The sequence below is a fragment of the Cervus canadensis genome, chromosome 3, assembly GCF_019320065.1.
Source record: "Cervus canadensis isolate Bull #8, Minnesota chromosome 3, ASM1932006v1, whole genome shotgun sequence".
Classification (NCBI taxonomy): domain Eukaryota; kingdom Metazoa; phylum Chordata; class Mammalia; order Artiodactyla; family Cervidae; genus Cervus; species Cervus canadensis.
Genome location: NC_057388.1, coordinates 11,337,268 through 11,362,502, shown reverse-complemented (window position 1 = coordinate 11,362,502; position 25,235 = coordinate 11,337,268). Strand labels below are relative to the sequence as shown.

Here is a 25,235-nt window from a genome sequence, read left to right as displayed (position 1 = left end):
TGTGTACTGCCAAAGGTTTAGGCACAAAAAAATTATGGCCTGAGAGTGTGTGAGAGAAATTAATATCCCTCTTTTGTTATATTCAGCCTTCTGAACATTTAAGGCATTGGGAATCAAACTGTTGAAAGGAAGCCCTTGCTCTGGGATGGCCTGACTTGAAGCTTTCCCCATGCCATGTGAGGCCAGCGGCCAGTCTGTGGACTGGCCACAGGCCTGCTCCTGGCTGGTAGGTAACAGAAGCCGTGATGGTGATGACGTGGATAGAAAGATGGTCGAGGGAACTTCTAGTGGAAGCTTTGATCTTTTAACTTTATTCCCAGTTCCGTAATTGTGCTTTCAAATGCCATTCTAGCTGCCAATTTACACTTTACCAGGGCCAAAATTTATTTTTAGTGTCATTTCCATGGAAAATGTGCACTTTGCTCCTGATTAATAGATGTATTTTGACAGTTAATACTGGTTTACCCAGTCAAGGCTTGTTTTAGTTGAAGGTGAAAATAGAAGAGGGAAAAAAAAACATTACTTCGACGGATCTTAGTATTTCTCTTTTTATTGCATTCGTTGTCTAACAACAGTAATACTCATTGGCAAGAAATTTATTTACACTAACAAATGAAATTTAATCACAGGTATTTTTAGATTGGTCAGAAAACAAAGGACCACTGTGATATTTTGCTTTGAATGCCTCTGAAAACCGAAGAGTAAGAAATGGCGTTTGAAACAGAACAATCTAGAGAAGTACATATTAACCAAGCACAAGAGAACAATCCAGACGTGGCACTATTGTCTCTTCCATGCAGATGATCAGACATCAAAATGTACAAATTAAAATTTTCAGATAACATGCTATCCGTACTTAATGAACTTAAAATGATTTTCAAACAACTCTTTTCCTTTTAGTGATACAGAAAGAAAGATGAAAATAAATCAACTTCTCAACAAAGGAATAGAATTCATTTTCTCTCTCGCGTTTTCAGCCAGCCAGTTAGTGATGTGTAAGTGAACTAGTGGTTTAACTGTGACACCATTAAAAAATACAAAAGCAGTAGTGATGATCATAAATAATATTAAGGAAAACATAAACATATATATTTCAGGGTTTTCTCTAAGCACTAACTAAATCTGATGTTGTTGGGAGATGCTACCTAGCTGGAGTACCTCTTAATTTCCACTTGTTAAGGTGACTTAATTATTTTGGCCAATTGTTCTTTTGACAGGAAATCTGGGTGTGTGAATCAGATAGCTGAAGGAAACAGAACTGTACACTTTCCAACAACATAGTCATGCTCACATCCACTTGTGTTATGTTTGGTGATGACCTAACCATGTCATCACTCCAAAAAAGAAGTAAATAAATGGTCCTGTGATAGCAACGCTGCCGTCAGAGAGACGGCAGTTAGCGGCTGCAGCGTCACAGTGACCAAATGCATTTTAGAGCGTGAGCGAATGCACAGGAACACACAGTGCAATTTTTAGCCAAGGAAACTGCAGTCTGCAGTTGAAAATGCCCGAAGCTGCATAAACGTCTGAGCTTCAACTTAGCAATGTGCAATCTTGACATCAAAGCATTAGCCAAACGTGAGGAAATTTCATGTTACTAAAATACCGAGTATCTAATAAACCAATTTTACCAAAATATATAAACATGTAGAAGGTAAGTGCATTTAGTAGAAATACATTAAAAAAAATCTCTTAAAATCTCATGTGCCATTCAATGTACACACACACACACACACAAAAGTGGCAATAAGGCTATGATACTGCTCGGGGTCCTATCTGACATTACCAAGTTCCATATACAACTATTTTTTATGCCGTGAGATGGTAGTCTGTGTGTGTATGTATGGTGGGAGATATATTCACACATATGTAGTTCTGTACATCAACACAAATGGCATGCACATTCTTGAGAAGTTGCCTCTTGTTCTCTTATTCTTTACTGCATTTATTCTTGAGTCCCTACCGGTCTGGGGGCTGGGGCTAGTGTGGGGCCAAGGATCGGAATCATGATGTTTCTTTCATTCCCCACTCTGTGGGTCTGAGAGCAGGTCACATGCCATGCTGGTTCACACACTCACACGTGTGAGCCTTTGAGTAAACACGATTCCCTCAACACATCCACACAGACGTGCACACACAAGAACGTAAGGATCCTCTCTTTAGCGTCAGGTAGACCCTGATGTTTCTATGTTCCAGGAGAAATTACTTCTGTAGGGTTTTTCTTTGCTTTCTGACTTCTCCATTGGGTCTATTCTATGCTATTACTTTAAATACTACTGGTGTTCTGTCTGGTGTTATTTTTTTTTCCCCCAGTGTTTTGGATCAAGACCAACTTTCCTGAGACTGCAAATGCCTAAGACAAATATAAACAAGATCTGCCTGCATACACAGACTGTTCTTCAGGAGTGAAATTTCTGAAGCACATTCATATTTCTTATGACAAGGAGTCTTTCTAAGAATTTATTTCCCACCCCCATCTTCATAATGAAAACAATTCCAGAAGGAAATATGGACATTTCTGGACTTCATCCTTAAATGCTTAGTTTCAGAACAGTGTACAGGTAGATCCTTGATTAAAGGTAAACTGGAAAAAGGTATTTTAAAAACTGAGCGTTTCTTTTTCATTTAGAAAGCACTAAGGACTTGGGATCAAGCCAATGACATGAACCCTCGTGACTGCGGTCCAAACTGAAACGCCTCTCAACCACAGCTCTATTGGGACAGTAAATTTAGTTACTCAAATGGAAGTTGATAATTTGGAAATATCTCGATGTAATCAAGGAGCTACATCCCATCCAAAGCATAGACATGCCTTTCAGTTTGAAACTTCTTGAATACTGTGGTCAGACATGGATCTGCTCTCTTGCAGCCTGGCCTGTATAATCTTTAACACTTAGAAATGAGTTAGAATAGCAACATAGAGGTTAATTTTCATTTACCTTTTTAAAATATAATTCTAAAGCATGTATTAGTCCTATTTCACAGAGAAATTTTGTCTTCAGCAAAAAACCATAAAGGCTAGTTAAGGTGCTAGATCAAAACCCTGGCTTGGGCCTAGCAGTAGACTGGGCCTGGAGTATCTCAAGGCTGCAGGACAGCAGGGACTACAGGATAAAAGGCAAGGGCTCATTTGGCTCCTGTCCTGGCCTCTTCTCCCTCGCTTTCCAACAAAGCCGCGCAGCCAGTGTTCCCATTTCGCGCCCCCTGAAGGCGGAGCTGGGAATCAGGGCCTGTCTCACTGCAGTCACGGGCTGTGGCGGGTCAGAAGCGCTGACCCCCTGTGAGGGTGGGAAGCCCACATCAGCCCCGATGAAAGGACCCCAGCACAGAGTCGCTGTGTGGTCATGAAACCAATGGTGGACGTCATCAGTGCGTTCCAACGGGCAAAAGTGAGTTTCCACCCTACTTATCACTGCAGTAAACTGATTCAGGGAAAAAACGGGAGAAAACTGTTTATAACCTGTGAGTTACTTTAAGAGAGACAGTCTTAAATAAAGTCATCTAAGTCCTGTAGTGGAACACCCTGCCCCAGACACTCAGCTCACACAACACTGTCTACCATCTGGCCGCTCCACAATTCCCTGTCCCCTAAAGCATTACCTGTACCCCCAAAACACTTTTGGCTACTGCAGGCGTCATACCGAGCTGTCATTTAGGGAATACAGTTCAAAGTAAGCAGATATTCCCTTTTTGTTCATTTTCTGGCAAATAAAAAAAGCTATTTAATACAAAGTCTTTAATGTTCATGAAGCAACAATTCTGTGTTAAATTTTAAGGATACTGAAAACCACTAGCGTTAAAGTAAGGATTGTATAAGACACTGGAACCTCAATGAGGCATCATGCTCCAGAGTCAATAAAGAAAATAATAGTAAAACAAAATGTTCACAAGATCTGAGGTCCTTCCCTTTGTTTTCAAATCCTTTTATCAATCTGTTTACTTTTTATCCTTTCTTGGACAATCAAATCAATTTTAGCAGTTTTAATTACTTAAAATAACTCATTAAGATCTAAAATTACTATAATTTAACTTAAAAAAATCAAAAGTTATAATACAAAATAAATGATTTGAAGAATAAGAATTCAATTTATAATATTGTCAACTGGTCATTGATCTAAATATTGGAAGTGTACAAATAAAGTTAAAGAACAATACTTCTAAGACACTTAAAAATGCAATATAATCATAAATTATGTGCAGAGACTGAGACTTACAGACATTTCCAGTATATACATCCATTTTCAAATATTACCAAAGTGTAAACATAAGATAATCATCCTTCTATTTCCACTCCTAAAATGAACACAGTGAAGCTTCCAGTATGATCCAGATCACTTTTTTCCCCAAAGATAAGCAAAAATCACAAACATTTACAACAGCAAGCACTAGCATTACCAGATTTTGACTAATTTAGTCTTTTAGTATTGAAAAGATTTGCTGGATTTTGTAGTTAATTGACAGTGGTTCCTGGTTTCTCATGACATTAATAAATAACAAAGCACCACACACCTCAAAATATTAATAGAGATTCCAGTATGGCAGTTTCATTATCATACCCCAAATGAAGATAGAAGAAAAATAGGTAGTGACTTTGATAATTATAAAACACAATGTTACTTTATGTTTCTGAGGATCGATGGATGATCCATACCTAGTGACAGAGGGACTGAAGCTTAACAGACAATACTCTGGTACTGAAAAGGAAATGAGCCTTAGGGAGGAACAAGATTACAAACCTCTAGTTTAGACAATTTTAGATTTTGAATATTCAGACAAGCAAAAAAAAAGAAAGCACAATGTTCCAAATAGGAGATGGCCTGTACGGTAAGAAGCCCCTTTAACATTATTTGTTACTTGTAACCTTTGAAAGCTTTCCCCTAAGCTCTGTGTATAGAACATTTTCCAGTGGAAGATAAGGACTGAGACCCCCCTGAAACCTAAGAAAAGGAAGTAAAATACTTGTCCAGGAATTCATCTGGCCTCAACTCTTGTTTGGAAACTCGTCCTCTGAAAAGTGGATGACCTCATTTTTGCAGCCAATGCAGCTAAGAGAACCAGATACGTGAGCATAAAAAGCAAAAGAGCAACAACAACAGCAAAGTCCATCATTTGAAATTTCTCGAGGTGAGTTTATTTTCTCCTCCATCTGCCCCACTCTCCTGCACTTGAATTAGTTCGATGAAACACTGAAATCCTTAATACTGGCTTTAAAATAAGGACAACTGCTTGCACTGCGAGACTGCATCGTGTGTACCGTCTTAAACAAACTTTAACTGTAAAGTGGAAATCTCCAAGAAATGAAAGAGACCGGCTCAGAAAAACCATTCAAAACATCTCTAAAATATAACTGCCAGCTCTCCTTTATGGGAACATTCTGTGTGCTCAATAAAATTGCTTCTCTGGTTGAATGTTAGTCAAATCTAACTTTTCTCTAACTGGTATTTCTATTTTTCTTAAAAGTACATTTGTTAAAACTCTGACTGAGCCCACTTGGGAAATCTTGAGTAGAAAATATGTGATGAGTTCCTGACTGTGTCACAGTCAGGCTGAAGACTAGCCCGAATGTTCCCCAGGAGAGGAAACCTGAAAATACTGGTTTCCTTAAAAATCAATTTCCTGTTCAATTTGTTGGAGAAAAAAAGGAACCGTGTTGTGTGTGTCGGTGCTGCTGAAATACTGAACAAAGGAAACAACAGGTCCCAGTACCCGTGGCTGCATTAATGCTTGAATTTTCCTTTGTTTGGCTAAATCTGGAGGATAAATGTTACCCTCTGAACCCCGAAGTAATATCCACATCCACATTCTTAAGGCTTTTGCTTCCTTCTGGGGTTAGCAAGCAAGCGTAACTTTTCTCTCTTCCTGATGCCTAGCAAACAGAACAATTTGCCTGCTTTCAGCCACAGTCGGTAATTACACGGCAGAGCACCCACATTTCCGCGGTGGGGCTGTCTCACAGTCCAGACACCGGCAATGATGGGGGACCTTGCTCTCCGAACGGATTCTGCAGCCCCGATGTCAAGGCGGAGCGGTGCTCCCGGCCATGCAGACATGCGCCAGGGCTCAGCTTCCGGACCCCGCGCTGGAAAGGCATGGCGCGCCCCTGACGACGCCAGGGTGTGTCACGCTTTCGCTGGACAGGGTCACGCTGGTTCTTCAGGGGACACCACCCGCCCGACACAGAGAAACGCCGCTACTTTATGTCTCTCACAAATGAGACCCTCTGTCTGTTACTAGACCAAAGGTGGCTTGGGATTACTTCAGTAGGTTAAGATTAAGAGTGTACTCTATGGATGCAGAAGATGGCAGTTATTGGACACACGGTTCCCCAGTCTGCCTAGAGCACATAACGCGTGTCATCAGTGTCCTTCCGTCCTCCAGAGGAGAGCAGGGCAGGAGCGGTGGACGCGCCTCGGTGCGTGTCACTGCTCACTAGCGCCCTCTGAGGCCGCGGCCATCCTCTCCGTCTTCTTAGACTTCCTCTGCATTTGCTCTTGTTCCTTCCTCCTCAGCTTCTCTCTTTGTTTTTCCATTTTCTCCTGGGCCTTCCGAGCCTTCTCTAGAGACACCTTCATTTCCTTCAGTTTTTTTTTGACCACGGCTCGGTCCTGGGATGATGTCATTCCGAGGGCCTGAGAAGGAAACATACGCAAACAATCTGAAGACTGATGACCCCTCTGTTTATGATGAGGCTGATATCACAAGAGAGTCCAAACTCAAGAACTGATACACACATAATCGAAGAGGCAGAAAATGAGGAGGAGCGGACTACATTTGCCAAAGATCTACGTACGGTGGGGCTGAGCTTTACTTGTTCTTTGGCTCTTTGGAGTCCCGAGCACAGTACAGTGTAAACCTCAGCAAGTAAATGCTTTCTGAACCGGTGATTAATGGGCAAATGAATACCAGAAGGGCACAGTTCTGCTTCTCCAACCTTTGGGCTATAGCCATTTACAGCCAAAAGTACTGCTACACTCATCAGTATTTTCAAAAGCTAGGAGTAGGCACCCGCCACCCATCTTGGAGGGCTCCAAGAAGGGCAGGAGGAACTGAAACGGCTTCCTTTCTACCAATGTATTCACTTACAATGGAGACCAAAAATGTCTCCAGGACAACAGTGTTCATGTCAGCATGACTAGCCGTTCCCTCCCTGCAGACAGACCCATAAAGGAAGCCTGATCATAATGAGGAGCTTGCTTGATAAGCTTGGAAGTCAGCATAAGGGGAGCTGGTTGCATATTTTCAATGTTTCACGACCTTCAGAATCAACAGCAGGATGCATCCATCTCCCCAACAGGGACAGGCCTGTCGATGGGCCTTCATATTCACAGGCTATTGATTGAGCTCTAACCTTTTCAAGACCGTCAAGAGATACTCGGCTGCCATCAGCCCAGCAGGGTGCCTGGGTGGGGGTGGTGGGCTGGCTGTGCGCTCCTTCTGCCCTTTCTCCACAGGGTAGGAGCCACCTCAGACTCTAAAGGAGAGGGGCGGGGCAGGACAATGAGAGTGTGATGGCAGGGAGGGGACGACATGGCCTGCTGCAGCGGGAGGACGAGGTTCTGCGGGGAACGCGGTCCTGGTTTCGGAGTGGTACGCAGGGAACAGAGAGGGTGGAGGAGAAAGGAGTTCAAAGGGGAGATTCATGGACCTGGATTTTAACTTGAATGTCACGGAGAGTCCACACTGGCCATTATTAGAACTCACACTACAGAGGAAACAAGCAGAGTCAAGACATGGACCACGTGCTGTTTGGCAGAAGCAATGGATGAACCTCTAGCGCTCCCGCTCAGCAGCCTATTGTTTAATTCAGAACCCAGCAATTTTCCAAAACCTCCTTTACCACTGGGAAATGATTCAATGTCCTCTCTGCTGACCGTGGATGAGAAGTACCTCTCGGCTATGCAGAAGGCTCTTATCTAATGGAAACATTTCAGGTGCTACTAGTAATACAAATTACACTTGGTAACATACAGTTCTTTACCTTAAGTTTATTTCCATCCAACTGCAGGAGTTGCTCTCCAGTGATGTTTTGGGCACTGAATTCAGAGACATACTGCTCCAGATTTAGGCTCATGAGCCAGTGAGAAACCTGCTGCACGCTCCACTCATGAACGGCCCGATTCGGATACTGACTGTGTTTGGGAGACTGTCCGTCATCAAGGATCTGAGGTAGGAATGTTATGCAGGGTTGTTAAAGGATCGAGAAGCTGTGGCTCAGTAGGAATGTGATGCTATCGAAAAGCCAGTTCTTGCCTACTAGAGCCACACTTGCTTTTAAGCCCTAGAGTAAACGAGTGGGTCTGGCTGTATGTGTAACACGCATAAACAGTGACCACCTCTACATCTTCCTTAGGTATTTGGAAATTTAAAAATTCCCTCAAACAAAGCAGCATTTTAATGTAGGAAGTTAATAACTGAAAAATACATTGTAATATCACAAGTTTTCACTTAAAACACTTCAGAAAGTTTATCAGATGCAGAAAACAAGTACGTCACTTATCTCTGTATGTAATGAACTGCTCTGCATTGGTCCTCTGCTAAGACATTAGAAATATGTAAAGATACATTTTAAAATATTGAGGTATATATTTTACTTAGAAGGGGAGCAGTAAGCCCTCAAGCATTCTTAGTAGGGGAAATTTCACAGCCATTATTTCATTTGAGCAGCAAGCAAACCTGTAAGGAAGGTGGGATAGGTAATTTACAAATTATCAAATTACTTTCAATAAATGAGGTAAGTGAAGCTCAGAAAGTCTACAGACCTCTCCAAGATTATGCAGCTAGCAAGTGCCAGAGCTCAGCACTTAGTAGTTTACTCCAAATCTCTGGTTCTGTCCAACACAGGTCATGACTATGAATCGTGCAAAGGCAGCTTGGTTTTAAGACCCACTAGGCTGAGAGGAGATGAAGGTGGTGATAAATCCGGGAGGAGAGATGGGAGCACCTTAGTGACCATGCAGGAAAACAGGAGGAAATGGGGAAGCTGAGATGAGGGCAAGGGGGTGAAACACAATGGTCTGTGTCGGGCTAATGGTGGTGGGAGACACAGCAAGGGGCTCTGGAGGTGGAGATCCCTTTGAATGTCTTTTCCACTAAGATTGAGACAAGGGCAGAGAGTGAAACTATTTAACATGAGGAAACCCACTGCAGGGGAACATTTCCTGTCTCGTTTGATTTTAAATCATTACAAAGAAAGAAAAGAAGCTTCAGACGCTACCCCGTAAGCCACCACACACAGCCCACTGAGAGCTCACCTCGTCATCTATCATATCCAGGCTCTGAGTGAGACAGCAACAAAGGAATCAAAAAGAAAAGTGTTACAGAAATAGGAAGCATGCATATCCAGTACACATTTTCCATACAATTAAAATCATGCCAGGTCTGAAGAATACGGACAGAAATTTAAGAGGAACAAAAGTTTTACAAAGCAAAAATCATGTTAGAAAGAAGTAACTAGGAACAGATATTTCGGGTGAATATATCTTTACTTATAGAGCTTCTCTCCCCGACCCCAACCTGCTTCCAGTACTGGGATTTCTTTCTCCTCCTTCTCTCTCGGCGCACTAAGTCACATAAATTACCAGTGGAGCCATCTGCCTCCCTTGTACACAGTTATCTCCTGAGAATTCATCACAGAGCACACCTGACCCTGGCTTCTAAGTAAGTGGTTCTTCCCGAGTGGTCCCTCCTTATCAGAATTGCACCCCTCCTCCCCTGCAGTGATCCTCAATCAGGGGCCATGCCCGACTCAGAGGGAGCACCGGGGGTGGTGAAGGTGAGCTGTGCTCAGCCACCCAGCCCCACCCGTCCGTGGAAAGCCATCCCATTTATATCCCAGAAAGGCCCAGGAGTCCCCTGGACAGCTTACAGGAGCTCAGAGACAGAACTTGGCTTCCATGTTGAGGCAGACAGAGGGCGAAATGGCAAGGCTTTCAAATCAAATGTGAAACCACAGTCCTGATGACTGATCTGCAAAGTCTGCCTGAAAACGTTCTCCTCTGTGACAGTTTGTGGGCATTGTGGAGGATCTGAGACGGCAGCTCCGTGGCCTATGCGGTGCACATACCTCGTCGGATGAGAGCAGCAAGGACGGAGAGAGGCCAGGCGTCTTGGGTTCTGCTCCCAGGCCGCTCAGGTCTGCTGAACTGGTGCTGCTAGGACTGAAATCATCATTGAAGGGAAAATTCTGAAAAAATAAACAAAGCTCCGCGTTAAGTGAGGCTGGTGAGTGAACCAGAGACAAGTCTGTTTACAAGCTTTAGAGAGGTTCTTTATAAGTCATCTCAGAAGAGATGCATATTTGGTTGGGTGACCTTCACCTGCCAGTGGTTGGGAACTCTAGCCTTCTGTGCTGGACACAGAATTCTGGGCTCTTTCTCTATCACATGAAAGGACAGGTATTTTAGAGAAATGATTCCTCAATCTCTCTTCAAGGGTACAGCATTCATTATCCTCTACAACTGCTCAGAGGAGTACTGTTAATAAGCCTATCTGCTTTGGCCCTAATTGTGATGAGTAACAGTGTAAGTAAAAATACAAGATGGTGTGGCGAGCCTGAGTTATTAGGAACAGATGGCAATCCATATTAGAAAGGTAACTTGGGCACCCCCTGGGAAGGACTGCTTGCCGTTGGCTGTGATAAACACCGTGAGAAATGGCAGATCCTCTCCTGGATGTAACCTTCAAGATGATGAGTTCTGGGGGAGGTCACAGTCTGACATTACACTAGCAGTTACACGCTAAAATACAACTCTCTCACAGCACCGGTGGAGTACCAAAGAGGCTGGAGCGTGGCCAGACACACGTGTCCAAACAATCACCTGGGGGTTGGAGGAGCTCGGGTGTGTCAGTAAAACTTCCCCAGAACTTACTGAAAATGTTCAGTGGATGTTACAGTCAAATAAACTCACAATGACTACACAGTTGCATTTGTAAAACATTTTAAACCAAATCTCGAGAGTCTCTCCAATGCAAGATAAAAACTGGAATTATTCAAACATTCAGACTTCTCAGATCCAAGGCTGAAAATGTTTCAAGACCAATGTGGTCTGCTGTTGCCAAAACTTCTGCTAATAATTCTAGAAGCATTGCCTTTCCTGGAATTCTAAGCACCTGACCAAACACCATCTTGTTTCTTATTCCACTTCCTGAGGAACTGGACTGTTACAGTTTCCCATTAGGTTCCCTTGCATTGGGTTTAGCTGGTTGTCAAGAATAAAAACCATGGCAGAGGCTAGAGAATTCCGTACCACACTCCAAAGGTTTGCTAAAACTTCAGAAAAGGAGATGAAATCAGAGCACAGGCGCTAAGCTAGTAAAACATTTAAGCCTGAGAGCATTTAACACAGCACATTACCATTTGATACTGTCAATGGAGGTAACGACCTCAAACTCTGTCAAAACGTTAAGAGCTGTTGACCTCAAGAAAAGAATTAAATTCAAGTAACATTAATCACAGGTTACTGTTTGAGAAAGAAAAGTGAACACAGATAAAAGGAGACAAAACAACACATGAAAGTTAGCCACCACATGTGTTTCAATAAATTGTTAGGTAAGGTTTGCAGGGTCATGCTGGAAATAACCGTCATGCATTTAAAAACAAATAACCATATAATTCCCCATTCTGCTAAAGTTAAAAAACTCTGGTGATAGAATGATTACAGTTCATCAACACGGAAGTTTGATTTAAAAGAAGAAATAAGTAAGGGTGCTATGTCAGCATTGATTTGTTTGAAAGGGTTTCATTTAGATATATTGAACACATATTCAGTCTCAAATTTATTTGTTTTCCAGTAAATCTTGAAGAGTACAGCAAAAATAGTTTTGTAATGTAATTTAAAGTGGAATACTTGGTAAACAGATTTATCATACTGTTCCAGGATTCAAATGCATCTTTCCCAGCATGGCTTAACTGTCAAACTGAGATTAAATAGCAATATGTGAAAAGACAGGGAAATCAAAGATTAACGTACAATCTAGAATGGAAGAGTATTAAAGAAGGTGGTGGTTAAATAAGGCTTTCTTTCTCCCCAACACAAAAACACCATGCATTGTTTATTGCAGTGTTATCACATTGGTTTCTCAAATCCAGAGTATACACACAAGTTGAGAATGCTTTCCAAAGACTGAAGAGGAGGAAGGATTGGGGTTTTCTTGTTTGCTTTTTTAAATCCACGTGTTTTCTACCTTAGACCCCTTTTTATCTGAAATTAGAGCTTCAGGAGAAGGCTGAAGGGGACTTGCAGATGAAGGCAGATTCCTGAAGGAATAGGATCCTTTTCGGCTTTCATTAAACCACGAGAAGGGCAGGCCAGTTGAGCGTGTGGAGGCCTGAGCAGTGGAGGATGGCGTTGGTTTCCAGGTTTCCAGCCTGCATCTGAAGATCCTGGGTTAGGAAAAGAAGAGGTGTGTTAGACAAAGGAAAAGGGCAGATGGAAAACTTACAGGGCTGAATTTTTAAGGTACTCTGAATACAGTCTGAAGTAATAGTTTGAGAAATTGTCCTACACAACAAAGTACAAATTTTGCACTTTTGACTAGAACATTAATCTTTTTTTGCATCTAAATGGATGTTATAACAATGAGAAGTATTTTGGTATCACCATGGCCATGATGACTTTTTTGAAATGGGATTAAATGTATGTGGATAAATTAGTATCAGAGAGGGACACGGTCTTTTAGGAACTGCTTTGAGTTAATGATCACAGCGTTCCCTTTATTTGGGTCACATATGAGTGCCTCACTACTAGTGACATGAGCTCATAAGCAGCATTTTACCCTGGCCTCCTCAGAACACAAGTTCCCAACAGCCTGAGACTTTAGAAAATGATACATTTAATAACTGGAAATTTCTGGGCTCATGATACTTTAAGCAGAACACACACCTTATTGGTTTTTCATCATCATCTTAGTGCCTTATCATAGGAGGAGCGCCAGACTTGAGGTCCTAAAACCCTCCTTGAATGTCCAGGGTCTTTCACTTCCTGTGTACATGACCTTGGCCCTTCTTTGCCTCTATTTCCTCATCCATAAAAGGTGGACATTCTATGTATATCTTACATGTGGTTAAGAATTAAATTAGGTATGTGTGAAAGTGCTTTGAAAACTGTAAAAGTAGAAAGGTCTGTGCTCATTGTTTAACATTTTAAGGACTCAAAGGCATTTGAAAAACAGCCTGAAAACAGACTTTGTTTTCTTAATGCAAGCACTTGCATATTTATATTTATCTTTTGATTAAAAAAATCATCAAGAGCTAAGGCAGGAATGGGCTGGGCAGCAGTTTCTGTGCATTTTGGAAGAAGGCACCCTCAGTAAGTTCAAGTGATAACTGATATAATACTTATTATTTGTTAGCTGTTAATGTCATGACAACAAAGAGCTTCCCTTTCAATTAAAAGTGCCTCAACAGCATGGCTTATGGGCAACTTATGTCCCAGAGGTATACTGAATCTCAACCTCACATTTCATTTCACATTATTTTCAAATATTACACATTTCAAATTTACATAGATGATACAACTCCTAACAATTTCTGTTCATTTCTAAAGTATATTGTGAGACTCAAATGGGACAATTATTATAAAAGCATCTCGTAAAACTAAAGCAATATACAAATGTAAAGGGGTTATGAGAACGATAACTAAAGAGAATGCAGAAGTCAGTAAAGTTTTAGCAGCACACTGAAATCACAGGTTGGATGAGTAAAAGTGTTCATCATACTAAAGATTACAGAAGATACTATTTTAATTTTGTATTTATTTTTTAAAAACCAAAGGGGTCTGCAAGGATAACAGAGAACGACCAACCAGAAATATGCCAACCTTCAATTTTATCCTAAAGTTTAACATAAAAAAATTATATTCTTAAATCCACTTACTATTAAGAAGTGGGGGGTGGGGTGGGGTTACCATAACTGAACTTAGGAAAGCATACTAGCAGAGGCAGACTGCTCTGCGAGTGAGTGAAGTCGCTCAGTCGTGTCTGACTCTTTGCGACCCCATGGACTGTGGCCTACCAGGCTCCTCCATCCATGGGATTTTCCAGGCAAGAATACTGGAGTGGGTTGCCATTTCCTTCTCCAGGAGATCTTCCCGACCCAGGGATTGAACCCAGGTCTCCCGCATTGCAGGCAGACGCTTTACCGTCTGCGCCACCAGGGAAGCCCACTTTTTATTCCTGGATCATGGGCCGGTGCAGTGGTCCCCAAGTCAGTCTGATAAGTAAGCACCATCTGGGGCAACTGTATAAACACAGATTTTTGGGTACCTGGATTTACCAAGTTAGAATTTGGGGGAGAGGGAGTTGACCTGGAATCGACACTTCAAATATATATCTGAACTCACTAAATGGTTTTAATATGTGTCTTTATGAATATTGTCCTGAGTCCAAATTTGAGGTTTCTGGCGTGAAAATAGGTTATTATTTACTTATAGGAAGTCACTGCACTGGTTCCCCATGCCCTAATTTCCTCTCTCCAGGGTGATACAATGAGAACGAGTTGTCATCCTATATGTGGTTGACATTATATGTGAGGAATTTTTTAAAATGTGAATCTTTAAGGTTATATAGCATAAGGACAGCTGTCCCCCTTATCTTCTCTAAGAGAGGGAGAGAGATCTTATCCCCTTAATGTAAACAAGTTCGTCTTGAGAAGGATCTTGGGTTCTTATGCTTTGGAAAGTGATCTATGTCAGAGGAAGGTAAGACTCATGTCTCCAGCTTTACAGCCCCTAGAACATCTCCATAGAGTTGGGTCTCAAAGTCCCTCTCCCCGGCCCCACTCCTGGAAAACATAATCACATACCTCTGGGGAGGTAAATCTCTCTGCAGATAAATCTAACTAGCTAGTCATAATTTACCTTCTCAGGCTTATCTTTTAGCTCAGTCCCACATTCCAGTAAAAATGCTCAGAAAGCTCTAACTGTGCTTTAAAACATAAAAATATTTTTTTATGCTTTAAAATATTTTTTATATTTTATATATCTTTTATATGCTTTAAAACATAAAAATATTTTCTCTGTAGTCTCATACTCATAACTGGGAATATATGAGATAACCTGGACCTGACGTTTATTTTTGTCTTTGGTTATAAATTTCTGAATCAGTTAATCAAAGTAACATGGGAATTTTTTAAAGAGTTCCATCCGTAATTCACATAAGGTACGTTAGTACTTAAATATATGGATACTGTTCTCAAATTTATAAACAGGCCACTATTAACGACAGCCTGAGTATCCTGTACTATGCCCAAGTGAACTGCTTTTGTAACAACGCTTTTAAAACAACCACCACTACAACTTCTAATAAATAGCAAGTAGGGATATTATTGCCTGACTGTTGTCATTCTAAGACCCATGAAAAGGACTTTTGGTAGCTCAAATCCTAGCCAGGTAATGTTTCAAACAAAATTTGAAGACCACATTTCACTAAACCCTTTCATAAAATTCTCACTGCCAGGAAAATACTCAAGACAAATAATTCCATGTGGACTTGTACACCCAGCACTGAAGACGGGTCTGAAGGCCATGATGTGAGAATGATGAAGTCATGGAAGTTCAGCCCTGGATGACATCCAGAGGCTTTCTGCTCTAGCTTTCTACACCAAGAAATCAATGATACAAAGGGACTGTCACATAGAAAACAACGAAAGCCCACTTCTACGGAGACAGCAACTGTCCCCACACCTGCAAACCACCAGCCCCTGGAGCACTTTGGAAACTGTGTTCCAGTTCTCCAGGAGGTCTGGTTGTGCCTCTGCTGAGGCTGTATCCTGTCCCCCTCATTTCTTTGTGTATCCTTGACTCTAAAGCTCCCTGAGCTGATGGAACCTCTGTGTGGTTCCTAGTGTCCTTCAAAAATAGAACAGTGGTTTGCTTCCATCTGCTTGGAACTAGAGCATAGAATGTTCATTTAAGAAATAAAATCCTCCACTACTTTAAAATTGTAGACCTATCAGCTTACCAACTTTTCTGAAACAAATGCCAATCTCCTTTTAGATAAACTCAACTCTTGGGTCTACAAAAGGAGCAGAGAGGGTTTGGTAATGGTTATTCTATTATTGATCACTCTTACAGACTGTTTCACTTTGTGGAGAAATCTGTTCAGAATAACATAAAATTCTTCCTTCCTTTTCTTAATGTTTTAGAGTTTGAGGACAGATTATGGTCAAGGGGCATAAACTCTATCTAGATCCTTAATAATCCCCTTGAAAACTCACGATTGGCAGAAATGATTAATAGATCTGAAAATAACTTTTGGAGGATCAACACAGGTATGTGTTCTATGTTTATTTTTCTTTTACAGTTTATACACTAATGGTTCACTACCACTTTTGGAAAAACTAGATTCATAAATTACTATTACATCCCTGTTGGAAACTTTCATTTTCTTTTTCCCTTTTTTTTTTTTGGCTGTGCAGCATATGGGGTGTTAGTTCCCTGACCAGGGATTGAACCCGTGTCCCCTGCCATGGAAGCACTGAGCATTAACCACTGGACCACCAGGGAAGTCCCCCTGATTGTTTTATTCATAGGAACTGGGAGAAAGCATGGCTTAAAGTTAAGTCTCCATAATCCTGAAATGTCATTTTGGGGGTGTGTGATGGGGGGAGTTACTGTCTCCTGGCATTTAAATGGTTTACAATTAGCAACTCTATAAAACAATTAAGTAATTTGTACACATCTTGAAACCAGTTTATCCTGGTGCTAACACCCCAAAATTAAGTTGCTCAAGTAAACATTCCTTGGTGAATTTTTTTTCAGTTTAACTTTGAATAAAAGGTGTATAAAATACTCAGAATATAACTGGAGTCATCAAAATATAATTAGGCGTTCAGGAACTGCCAGAACAGAGAAAGTATAAACAGAATATAGAACTCAAGCAGGTAGTAAAGGAGATTAATTGAAGAAACTTAGGTGCAACCAGAGGAAGGGTTGCAGACCTCCATTTACTCAAGTCAGACGAAGTAATTCTGTAAGGTTCTAATGTTCACCAAGGAGACTGAAGTTGTAAAGCCAGCCTCTTCTGAAGGTGACTGAGAGACCTGAACAGATCACAGCTATAACAAGAGGGTGTCCATCTGCAGCCAGGCCAATAACACTGAATACATCCTGCTTCCAGATTCTGAGTTATAGTCTAAATATCTGGTCAATAATCAACAACCCATCTGAGACAGTCACTATAAAGTGCTTAACTTTGACTTATGATGGGGTTTAGGAAATGCTATCCCAAAATATGGTACCTGGGTATATCTAGTCTTTTGAATATTTTAAGCTGAAGGAATCTGAGGAATGGCAGATGCAGGAGGAGCTCTCTGACCTCCCACCTCCCCTCTGAACCAGGTAACAAGACCCTGGGGGCCAAGAGGTGCCCTCCTACACGCAGAGGAGAGGAGCAGACCTCTCCACAGGTACCAAGAGGGATCTGAGCAAACGAATGAACAGGACTTGCTGAGTGTCCTCAGCTTACTACTCTTAGCTCGTACCTTTTTGTCCTATCACATTTCCCCAAATTTTCTACACTTCATCAAATCTACTATAAAAATTCTTCAGGCTTAACTCCTTCTCTGGGTCTTCATTTCCTTATGAAGGCTCCTGTGTCTCATAAAAATTACATTAAATACATTTGTATGCCTTTCCCTTATTAACTGTCTTCTGTCAGTTTAATTTACAGGGCTTCAGTTGAAGAACCTAGGAGTGTTGAGGGAAAAATAGATTTTTCTCGTTTTAGATGGAGAAACTGTTCCCTTAATGAGTCTTTCCCATACTGGGAAGATATAAAATGAAACAGCAAGATGACTATGTAAATAAAATCTATATTATCAAAATAAAAATGTTAGTTCAGGAGTAATAAATATATTGCTTAGTATTTACAAAAACTTGCATTAGAAATCTGAGAAACTTATCTATTGAGTCTATTTTAATACATTTAACTGATTTCAGATTTAACTAATTAAGTTAAATAACCACACTGATAAGAGTACTGGGACCTTTAGAGTCACCATAGCTATTTTACTTTATTAGATTTTGAAAAGCTTTTTAAGTATGAAAAGTACTAACTTGTCAGGAATGTTATTGTGTCAGCTTTCAGGCACAGGGAATTACTTAAAAGGAAAATGAAACAGATTAAATTTATAAATGCACCTTAAACAGGACGATTTGGGGGCAACGAGTCTGCCCTCCTGAGGCTAAGCTCATATTGTTCAAACGTCTTCACGAAAGTGACTGCCTTTATTCCACATAAGATTTTATTAGATGTATAAACAAAATGAGATTTGTAAGCTGAGCTGAAACTAAAAAAAAAGTTAGGCTGTAAAATTGGGAGACTTTATTGATTACTTTAAACTTATAACACAAATTTAATGACAAAGCCCCCTTTGGGCATCGAAAACATCCAGTGAAAGGGAGCGTTCCTGGGAGCCCACGGCCAAGGTTGAGCTCTCCGGGGGTGCTTTACTGAGTTTCTGCCATCACTGCTCATGGATCCTAATGGTTTGCAAACATGTGCTTTAAAACTTTCCAAGCTCCAAGGCTCAGATTATTCTGCCAATTTCTGATCACCATCCTCCACTGGCATTTATAACTACATTTTTGTTTGTAAACATTTTTTTGAGGGAAAAATTTGGCTCCTCTCCAGACCAGGTTTAGGCAGATTTAGGTTTTCCTCTTTGCGCTTTATCTTGCTCTTAGCTCTTGGGAAACTAGTGTGTTTCCTCCCCCGCTCAGTAGCAGAGGCTCTCAGCAACAAGGCAGGACTGCCCTCCACACACTTGTCTCTCAGTATAATCTCAAAGCTCACTATAGCGCTATGATTCATCTTTGAGAGAAACAGCATCTATGAAGAGCTGGCTGAACTACAATCCACACAGTGCAAGTATTATTCAAGATATCACCAAAGTCACCCCTGCATAAAGGAGACTGTAAGCAAAATATGTACAGAGAATGTTTTTATATCCCTGCAATAAAAATTATCTTAAGTAGTAATAATGATGATAGCCACTTATATTTAGTAAGGACTTAAAATGTGGTTAAACGCAATCTCAGTCCCTCTAATGACCTGGAGAGGTAAGTGTATAAGAAAACTGAGGCACAGAGAGGTTAGGTAACTTGCTCAAGAGGACAAGTGACAGAGAGAGCTGGGATTTGAACTCAGGTTCTTAACCACTTTGACATTATGTTCTTGGCTTTTACTGGAGGCCACTGCCATTTACTATGAAGTACTGCTGAAGATGTTCTATTTTAAATACCAATCTTACTTTTTGTTTCATCTTGTCTTTCCCTATCCACTTTACTTTGAAAATAAATTATACTGTTGTATCATAAAATAATATTTGGAACAAAGAGGAGTACATATAGATAAAAAAAGGTAAACAAGCAAATTAATACTAATTTATAGAACAACAAAATAATGAGTTAGAAATCAAGAGTATGCTTTTCATGAAATCATATAGATCAACACTATCCAATAGAAATATAATATGAATCATATATGTAAACTAAAAATTTCTAGTAGCCATGTGGAAAAAAAAGTAAAATTAATTTTTGTTTTATTTTTATCCCAAATATCCAAATGTTATTTCAACATGCAATCAGTATTATAAAAATATCAAGATATTTCACATTATTTTTTTCCCATACTAAGTTTTTAAAATCAAGCATACATCTCAGTATATACGAGCTATACTTCAAGTGCTCAATGGCCACATCTGACTAGAGGTTACCATGTTGGACGATGTAGACCAGAGACAGATGGGGATCACAGACTATGTAGTTTTAGTTGAACTCACTTGCTTTTTGGTGAGGAATTCAGAGCCTTACCTGTGGCAAAGTCAGGATGAATGCTGGATTCCAGCTCTGCGTCTTCTCCACTATTCAGACTTTAAAGGAGAAAGCTGACTCACTTCCACAGAGGAGCGCTGTCTCCTTGCCTTGTCATTTTCCCACCTGCCACCACCTAGCCCTGTCCTGAGACACACGTGTCTGCTCACAGGGCTTTCCATTCAGTGACTGAGCTGGGAGCGTTTCCTTGCTCTAAGGAGAGTATTTTACCTTTCTCTGGTGAACACGTTAAGGGATGAGCAAGCTCGGACAACTCTTTCCAGCTTTGATTACCTGCTGTGAAACCTGGTTAAATCAGAAAGTTCACTGAGCATGTATTTGAAAAGGACAGAACCAAATCCTGCGTTTTTCTCCTTGTTTTGTCTTCTCCTTATTTTAAACTCATCTATTTGTTTCATGTTGATCATGTATTTGAATCATTTTGTCTCCACAAGGAACAACATAAGCTCTCTACTCTTTCAGTTCAGTTCAGTTCAGCTGAGTTGCTCAGTCGTGTCCAACTCTTTGCAACCCCATGGACTGCAGCACGCCAGGCCTCCCTACCATCACCAACTCCTGGAGCTTACTCAATCTCATGTCCATCAAGTCAGTGATGCCATCCAACCATTTTATCCTCTGTTGTCCCCTTCTCCTCCCACCTTCAATTTGTCTCAGCATCAGGGTCTTTTCAAATGAGTCAGTTCTTCACATCAGGTGGCCAAAAAGTATCAGAGTTTCAGCTTCAGTTATCAGTCCTACCAATGTATTTTCAGGACTGATTTCCTTTAGGATGGACTGCTTGGGTTTCCTTGCTGTTCAACAGACTCTCAAGAGTCTTCTCCAACACCACAGTTCAAAAGCATCAATACTTCAGCACTCAGCTTTCTTTGTGGCCCAACTCTCACATCCATACATGACTACTGGAAAAACCAAAGCTTTGAATAAATGGACCTTTGTTGGCAAAACGATGTCTCTGCTTTTTAATATGCTGTCTAGGTTGGTCATAACTTTTCTTCCAAGGAGCAAGCATCTTTTAATTTCATGGCTGCAGTCACCATCTGCAGTGATGTTGGAGCCCCCCAAAATAAAGTCAGCCATGTTTCCACTGTTTCCCCATCTATTTGCCATGAAGTGATGGGACCGGATGCCATGATCTTAGTTTTCTGAATGCTGAGTTTTAAGCCAACTTTTTCACTTTCCTCTTTCACTTTCATCAAGAGGCTCTTCGCTTTCTACGATAATGGTGGTATCATCTGCATATCTGAGGTTACTGATACTTCTCCTGGCAATCTTGATTTCAGCTTGTGCTTCATCCAGCCCAGCATTTCTCATGATGTACTCTGCATATAAGTTAAATAAGCAGGGTGACAATATACAGCCTTGATGTACTCCTTTCCCAATTTGGAACCAGTCTGTTGCTCCATGTCCCATTCTAACTGTTGCTTCTTGACCTGCATATAGATTTCTCAGGAGGCAGGTCAGGTGGTCTGCTATTCCCATCTCTTGAAGAATTTTCCAGTTTGTTGTGATCAACACAGTCAAAGGCTTTGGCATAGTCAGTAAAGCAGAAGCAGATGTTTTTCTGGAACTCTCTTGCTTTTTCAGTAATCCAGCGAATGCTGGCAATTTGATCACTGGTTCCTCTGCCTTCTCTAAATCCACCTTGAACACCTGGAAGTTTATGTACTGCTGAAGCCTGGCTTGCAGAATTTTGAGCATTACTTTGCTAGCATGTGAGATGAGTGCAATTGTGCAGTAGTTTGAGCATTCTTTGGCATTGTCTTTCTAAAACTGACCTTTTCCAGTCCTGTGACCACTGCTGAGTTTTCCAAATTTGCTGGCATATTGAGTGCAGAACTTTCACAGCATCATCTTTTAGGATGAAATAACTCAACTGGAATTCCATCACCTCCACTAGCTTGGTTCACAGTGATGCTTCCTAAGGCCCACTTGACTTCACATTCCAGGATGTCTGGCTCTAGGTGAGTGATCACACCCTCGTGATTATCTGGGTCATGAAGATCTTTTTTGTACAGTTCTTCTGTGTATTCTTGCCACCTCTTCTTAGTATCTTCTGCTTCTGTTAGGTCCATACCATTTCTATCCTTTATTGTACCCATCTTTGCATGAAATGTTCCCTTGGCATCTCTAATTTTCTTGAAGAGATCTCTAGTCTTTCCCGTTCTATTGTTTTCCTCTATTTCGTTGCACTGATCACTGAGGAAGGTTTTGACATAAGACGGTATAGCAGAAGGACATGTGCTCATCTTCTCCTGCGAGAACTCCAAAACTACAACTCGCTGCTGAACAACTGGCGGCTAGAGAATGTTGGATCCCACCAAAAAAAGAGACCCCACATCCAAGGGCAAAGGAGAAGCCCCAGCAAGACGGTAGGAGGGGCAAAATCGCATTCAGAATCAAACCCCTTACCTGCCAGGACGCTCAGAGGGCTCAAACAAACCTTCTGCGCACCAGGACCCAGAGACCCTACAGAGACTGAGCCAGAACTGTGTCTGAGTGTCTCCTGCAAAGGTACGGGTCAGCAGTGGCCTGTCGCAGGGGCAGGGGCTCTGGGTGCAGCAGACCTGGGTATGGCACAAGCCCTCTTGGAGGAGGTTGCCATTCACTCCACCACAGAGCCGCCAGTACTTACACAGGACTGAGTTAACAGACTCTTGGAGGGCACAAACAGAACTTCGTGTGTACCAGGACCCAGGAGAAAGGGGCAGTGACCCCAGAAGAGACTGACCCAGACTTGCCCGTGAGTGTCCAGGAGTCTCTGGTGGAGGCGTGGGTCGACGATGTCTTGCTGCAGGGTTCGGGGGCACCGAGAGCGGCAGTATGTGCATGGGACCTTCTGAAGGAGGTCACCATTATCTCCATTACCTCCGCCAGAGTTTGTTTTCAGGTCAAACGACAGGGAGGGGACACTCAGGTTATCACCAACTGACTGACCTCATCCAATGTTTTTAATCTTATAAGAAATGGCTGAGAAGCCTAAGATAAGATTACTAACTCAGTTTGTGAATCCTTTTTGAGGCAACTTCACAGGACTGATGAGTTTACTCCCAGTCCTTCTAACCACTGGGAAGACCAGGGGGAGCCTGCAGCACTGGGGCTTGTCCCCCACCTATCTCCAGGGACCCTGTGAAGCCAACTCCACTGCAGTACGCTGGACAGTAACTGTGCTTCCTGGAATAGCTTTCATAAGGTTCTGGCCCAATTATTCGTTTACGTAGGAGAACGGAGGCTGTCATTAGATTTGATTACTGTTAACCAATCACTGCGATAGCTCAAAACTTTTATTTTTGGAAACAGGAGCAGTCCCTCTTCTTTCCTGTCTTATTATTACAATTACATGAGCTCCTTTCAGTCCTGTCAACATTCTACTGTAATTAGAAATAATTATGAAACTATGATTCTAATTGAAAACTATTTTATAACATTGTACATGTGAATTGTTCCTGACTACTGATGCAGAGAGACACAAGAACTGATGTTTTAAAATGTAGCTGACTAGGTAGCCGGGGTGGCTGCTGGCTCAGAAGCTGGCGTTAACTGTGGTTGAGCTTCGCGCAGATGACTGCCCGCCGGGGGATGTGTGTGGTTTGCCGAGAGTAAGGTGAGCACTTGCCAAGAGGATCAAGGCCTGCTAGATTTTCACCTGAAATTTAAACAAGGACATGAGAACTCTCTGGCTACTATAATGAAACTCAGGCAAGCCTTGTCTCCCCTCTGCTGGAAGCCTGTGCTTAATACGCCCCACTGAGGGTGACGCTCCAAAGGTGAGAGGTGGCGGCTGCCTCAGGAGCCCCGGGGCCACAGGGGACACAGTGTCATTTCTGAAGGGTCCCGGTGTCTCCCCCGTAGTCTATTTGGGCATCTCTCTCTCCCTTAAATGGTGTCACCATTTGTTGTTGTTTTTTCCCCCTGAGCATACTTGATACTCTTCTATTCTTAATTCTTAATTCTACTCACTAAATTTCTCATTTTGAAATCATGCAAAATTAAAAATTGCTTTTGAGTTGCATTTTGGCCTAATTTTCCCCTGAGATTCCTGTCCTCAATACAGACAGAGCTTTCTTGCCATTCTCCATTGGACAGCATAAAGGAAACCCAGAATAACAAAAATAAATTTTGGAATTCTCTCTTCCCATCCTTTACCCTCTCCCCCATTCTCCTGTAATCTCAGGGAGAAGGTACAATTTCTCACCAAGTTGTATGCCAGAAAAGAGAAAAAAGAAAAAAGGCTTGGGATAATCTATGAAATGGATAAATGGAACACAAATAATTTTGTGTGCCTTTATTCTTAGCATTGTGTCTGTTTCTTCCTTAGTCTGTACTTTTGGGATGATTCCCTAAATTCATAAAGCAATATAAACATCATTAGATGCTTAAGTAAGTGCATATGACATTCAGTGTAGAAAAGACATCTAAACAAGAGGCCAAGCTCCAGCTAACTGACATTAATGGCCTGTTGGATAATCCTGGCCGAATCAATTAAATTCCATGATGGCAAAGTTCTTCATCAATAAAGTGTAGCATTATTATCTCCTCTCCCAATCTTATTGTAAGAATCAAATGAAATGATAAGTATAAAACTTTTTTGTAACTCACAAATAATAATATTAGTGAGTTTCTATCTTTATTATTATTTTTGAATGCCTTCTATGTGCAAGGTAGCAGTTTAAAAGCTTTATATGAAAACTCATTTAACCCTTACACCAATGTTATAAGGTAGCTACTCTTAATTTTTACCCTCATTTCACAGAAGAGAAAACGAAGCTAGAGAGGCTACATAACCTGTCCAAGGTTTTAAAGGGAGTGCTTGGGAGAGCACTGATTTAAACCCAGGCAGCTGGACTTGAGACAGAGCACACATCTGTGCCTTAATGTCCCCCTAGACAAAGCCAGGTTTACAATCATGCAATCTCAGAATAAAAGTGGGAAAGCTTGACAATATGTTACACAAAGCTCATTTCTCTATAGGACAGTTTTTATCTAATAGTAAGCATAGTTGATGGCATTGGCAAAAATCAATTTAACAGCTGAGTCCAGAGACAGTGGTCTTTCCTATACGCAGGTGGACGGAAACAGTCTTGAAAGCCAACAAGGTACTTAAATGCAAAAACACCCTTTCAGACTTAAAAAGAGAATATACAAGCATTGTGGGTAGACAGGCAAAAAAACTGAAGTATGTCTAACTGATTTGTCACATAGATATCTTTATGCCGTATTTAGATAAGCATTTACTGAAACTGTTCACGTGACCATGATTCTGCAATTAAACCAATGGACCAAGTCGGGAACTTTTCTTTCATCTCACCTCTCGATACATCACATCAGCACAAAGATACTGACCACTGACTTTGGTAACAATGGCAGGAAGTCAGAAAGTTCAGATGCATGGACACACCTGTGTTC

The 25,235-nt window shown here is 41.3% G+C and overlaps 1 protein-coding gene across 13 annotated transcripts in view; it reads right to left on the bottom strand.

Annotated features, from left to right (window-relative positions):
• Positions 1-532: 532 nt before the first annotated feature.
• PPP1R9A (protein phosphatase 1 regulatory subunit 9A) overlaps positions 533-25,235 on the bottom strand; it is a 321,494-nt gene continuing 296,791 nt past the window's right edge. For 6 of the 13 annotated variants that reach the window (XM_043462631.1, XM_043462637.1, XM_043462636.1 and 3 more), the window contains 5 exons: positions 12,184-12,382; positions 10,064-10,183; positions 9,252-9,275; positions 7,979-8,161; positions 533-6,629 (listed from right to left, as the gene is read on the bottom strand). In XM_043462631.1, the coding sequence (XP_043318566.1) occupies positions 6,420-6,629; positions 7,979-8,161; positions 9,252-9,275; positions 10,064-10,183; positions 12,184-12,382 (736 nt within the window). In that variant the 3' untranslated portion in view covers positions 533-6,419. The remainder of the gene's footprint in view (positions 6,630-7,978; positions 8,162-9,251; positions 9,276-10,063; positions 10,184-12,183; positions 12,383-25,235) is intronic. The other 7 variants (XM_043462642.1, XM_043462641.1, XM_043462634.1 and 4 more) reach the window with 4 other exon arrangements.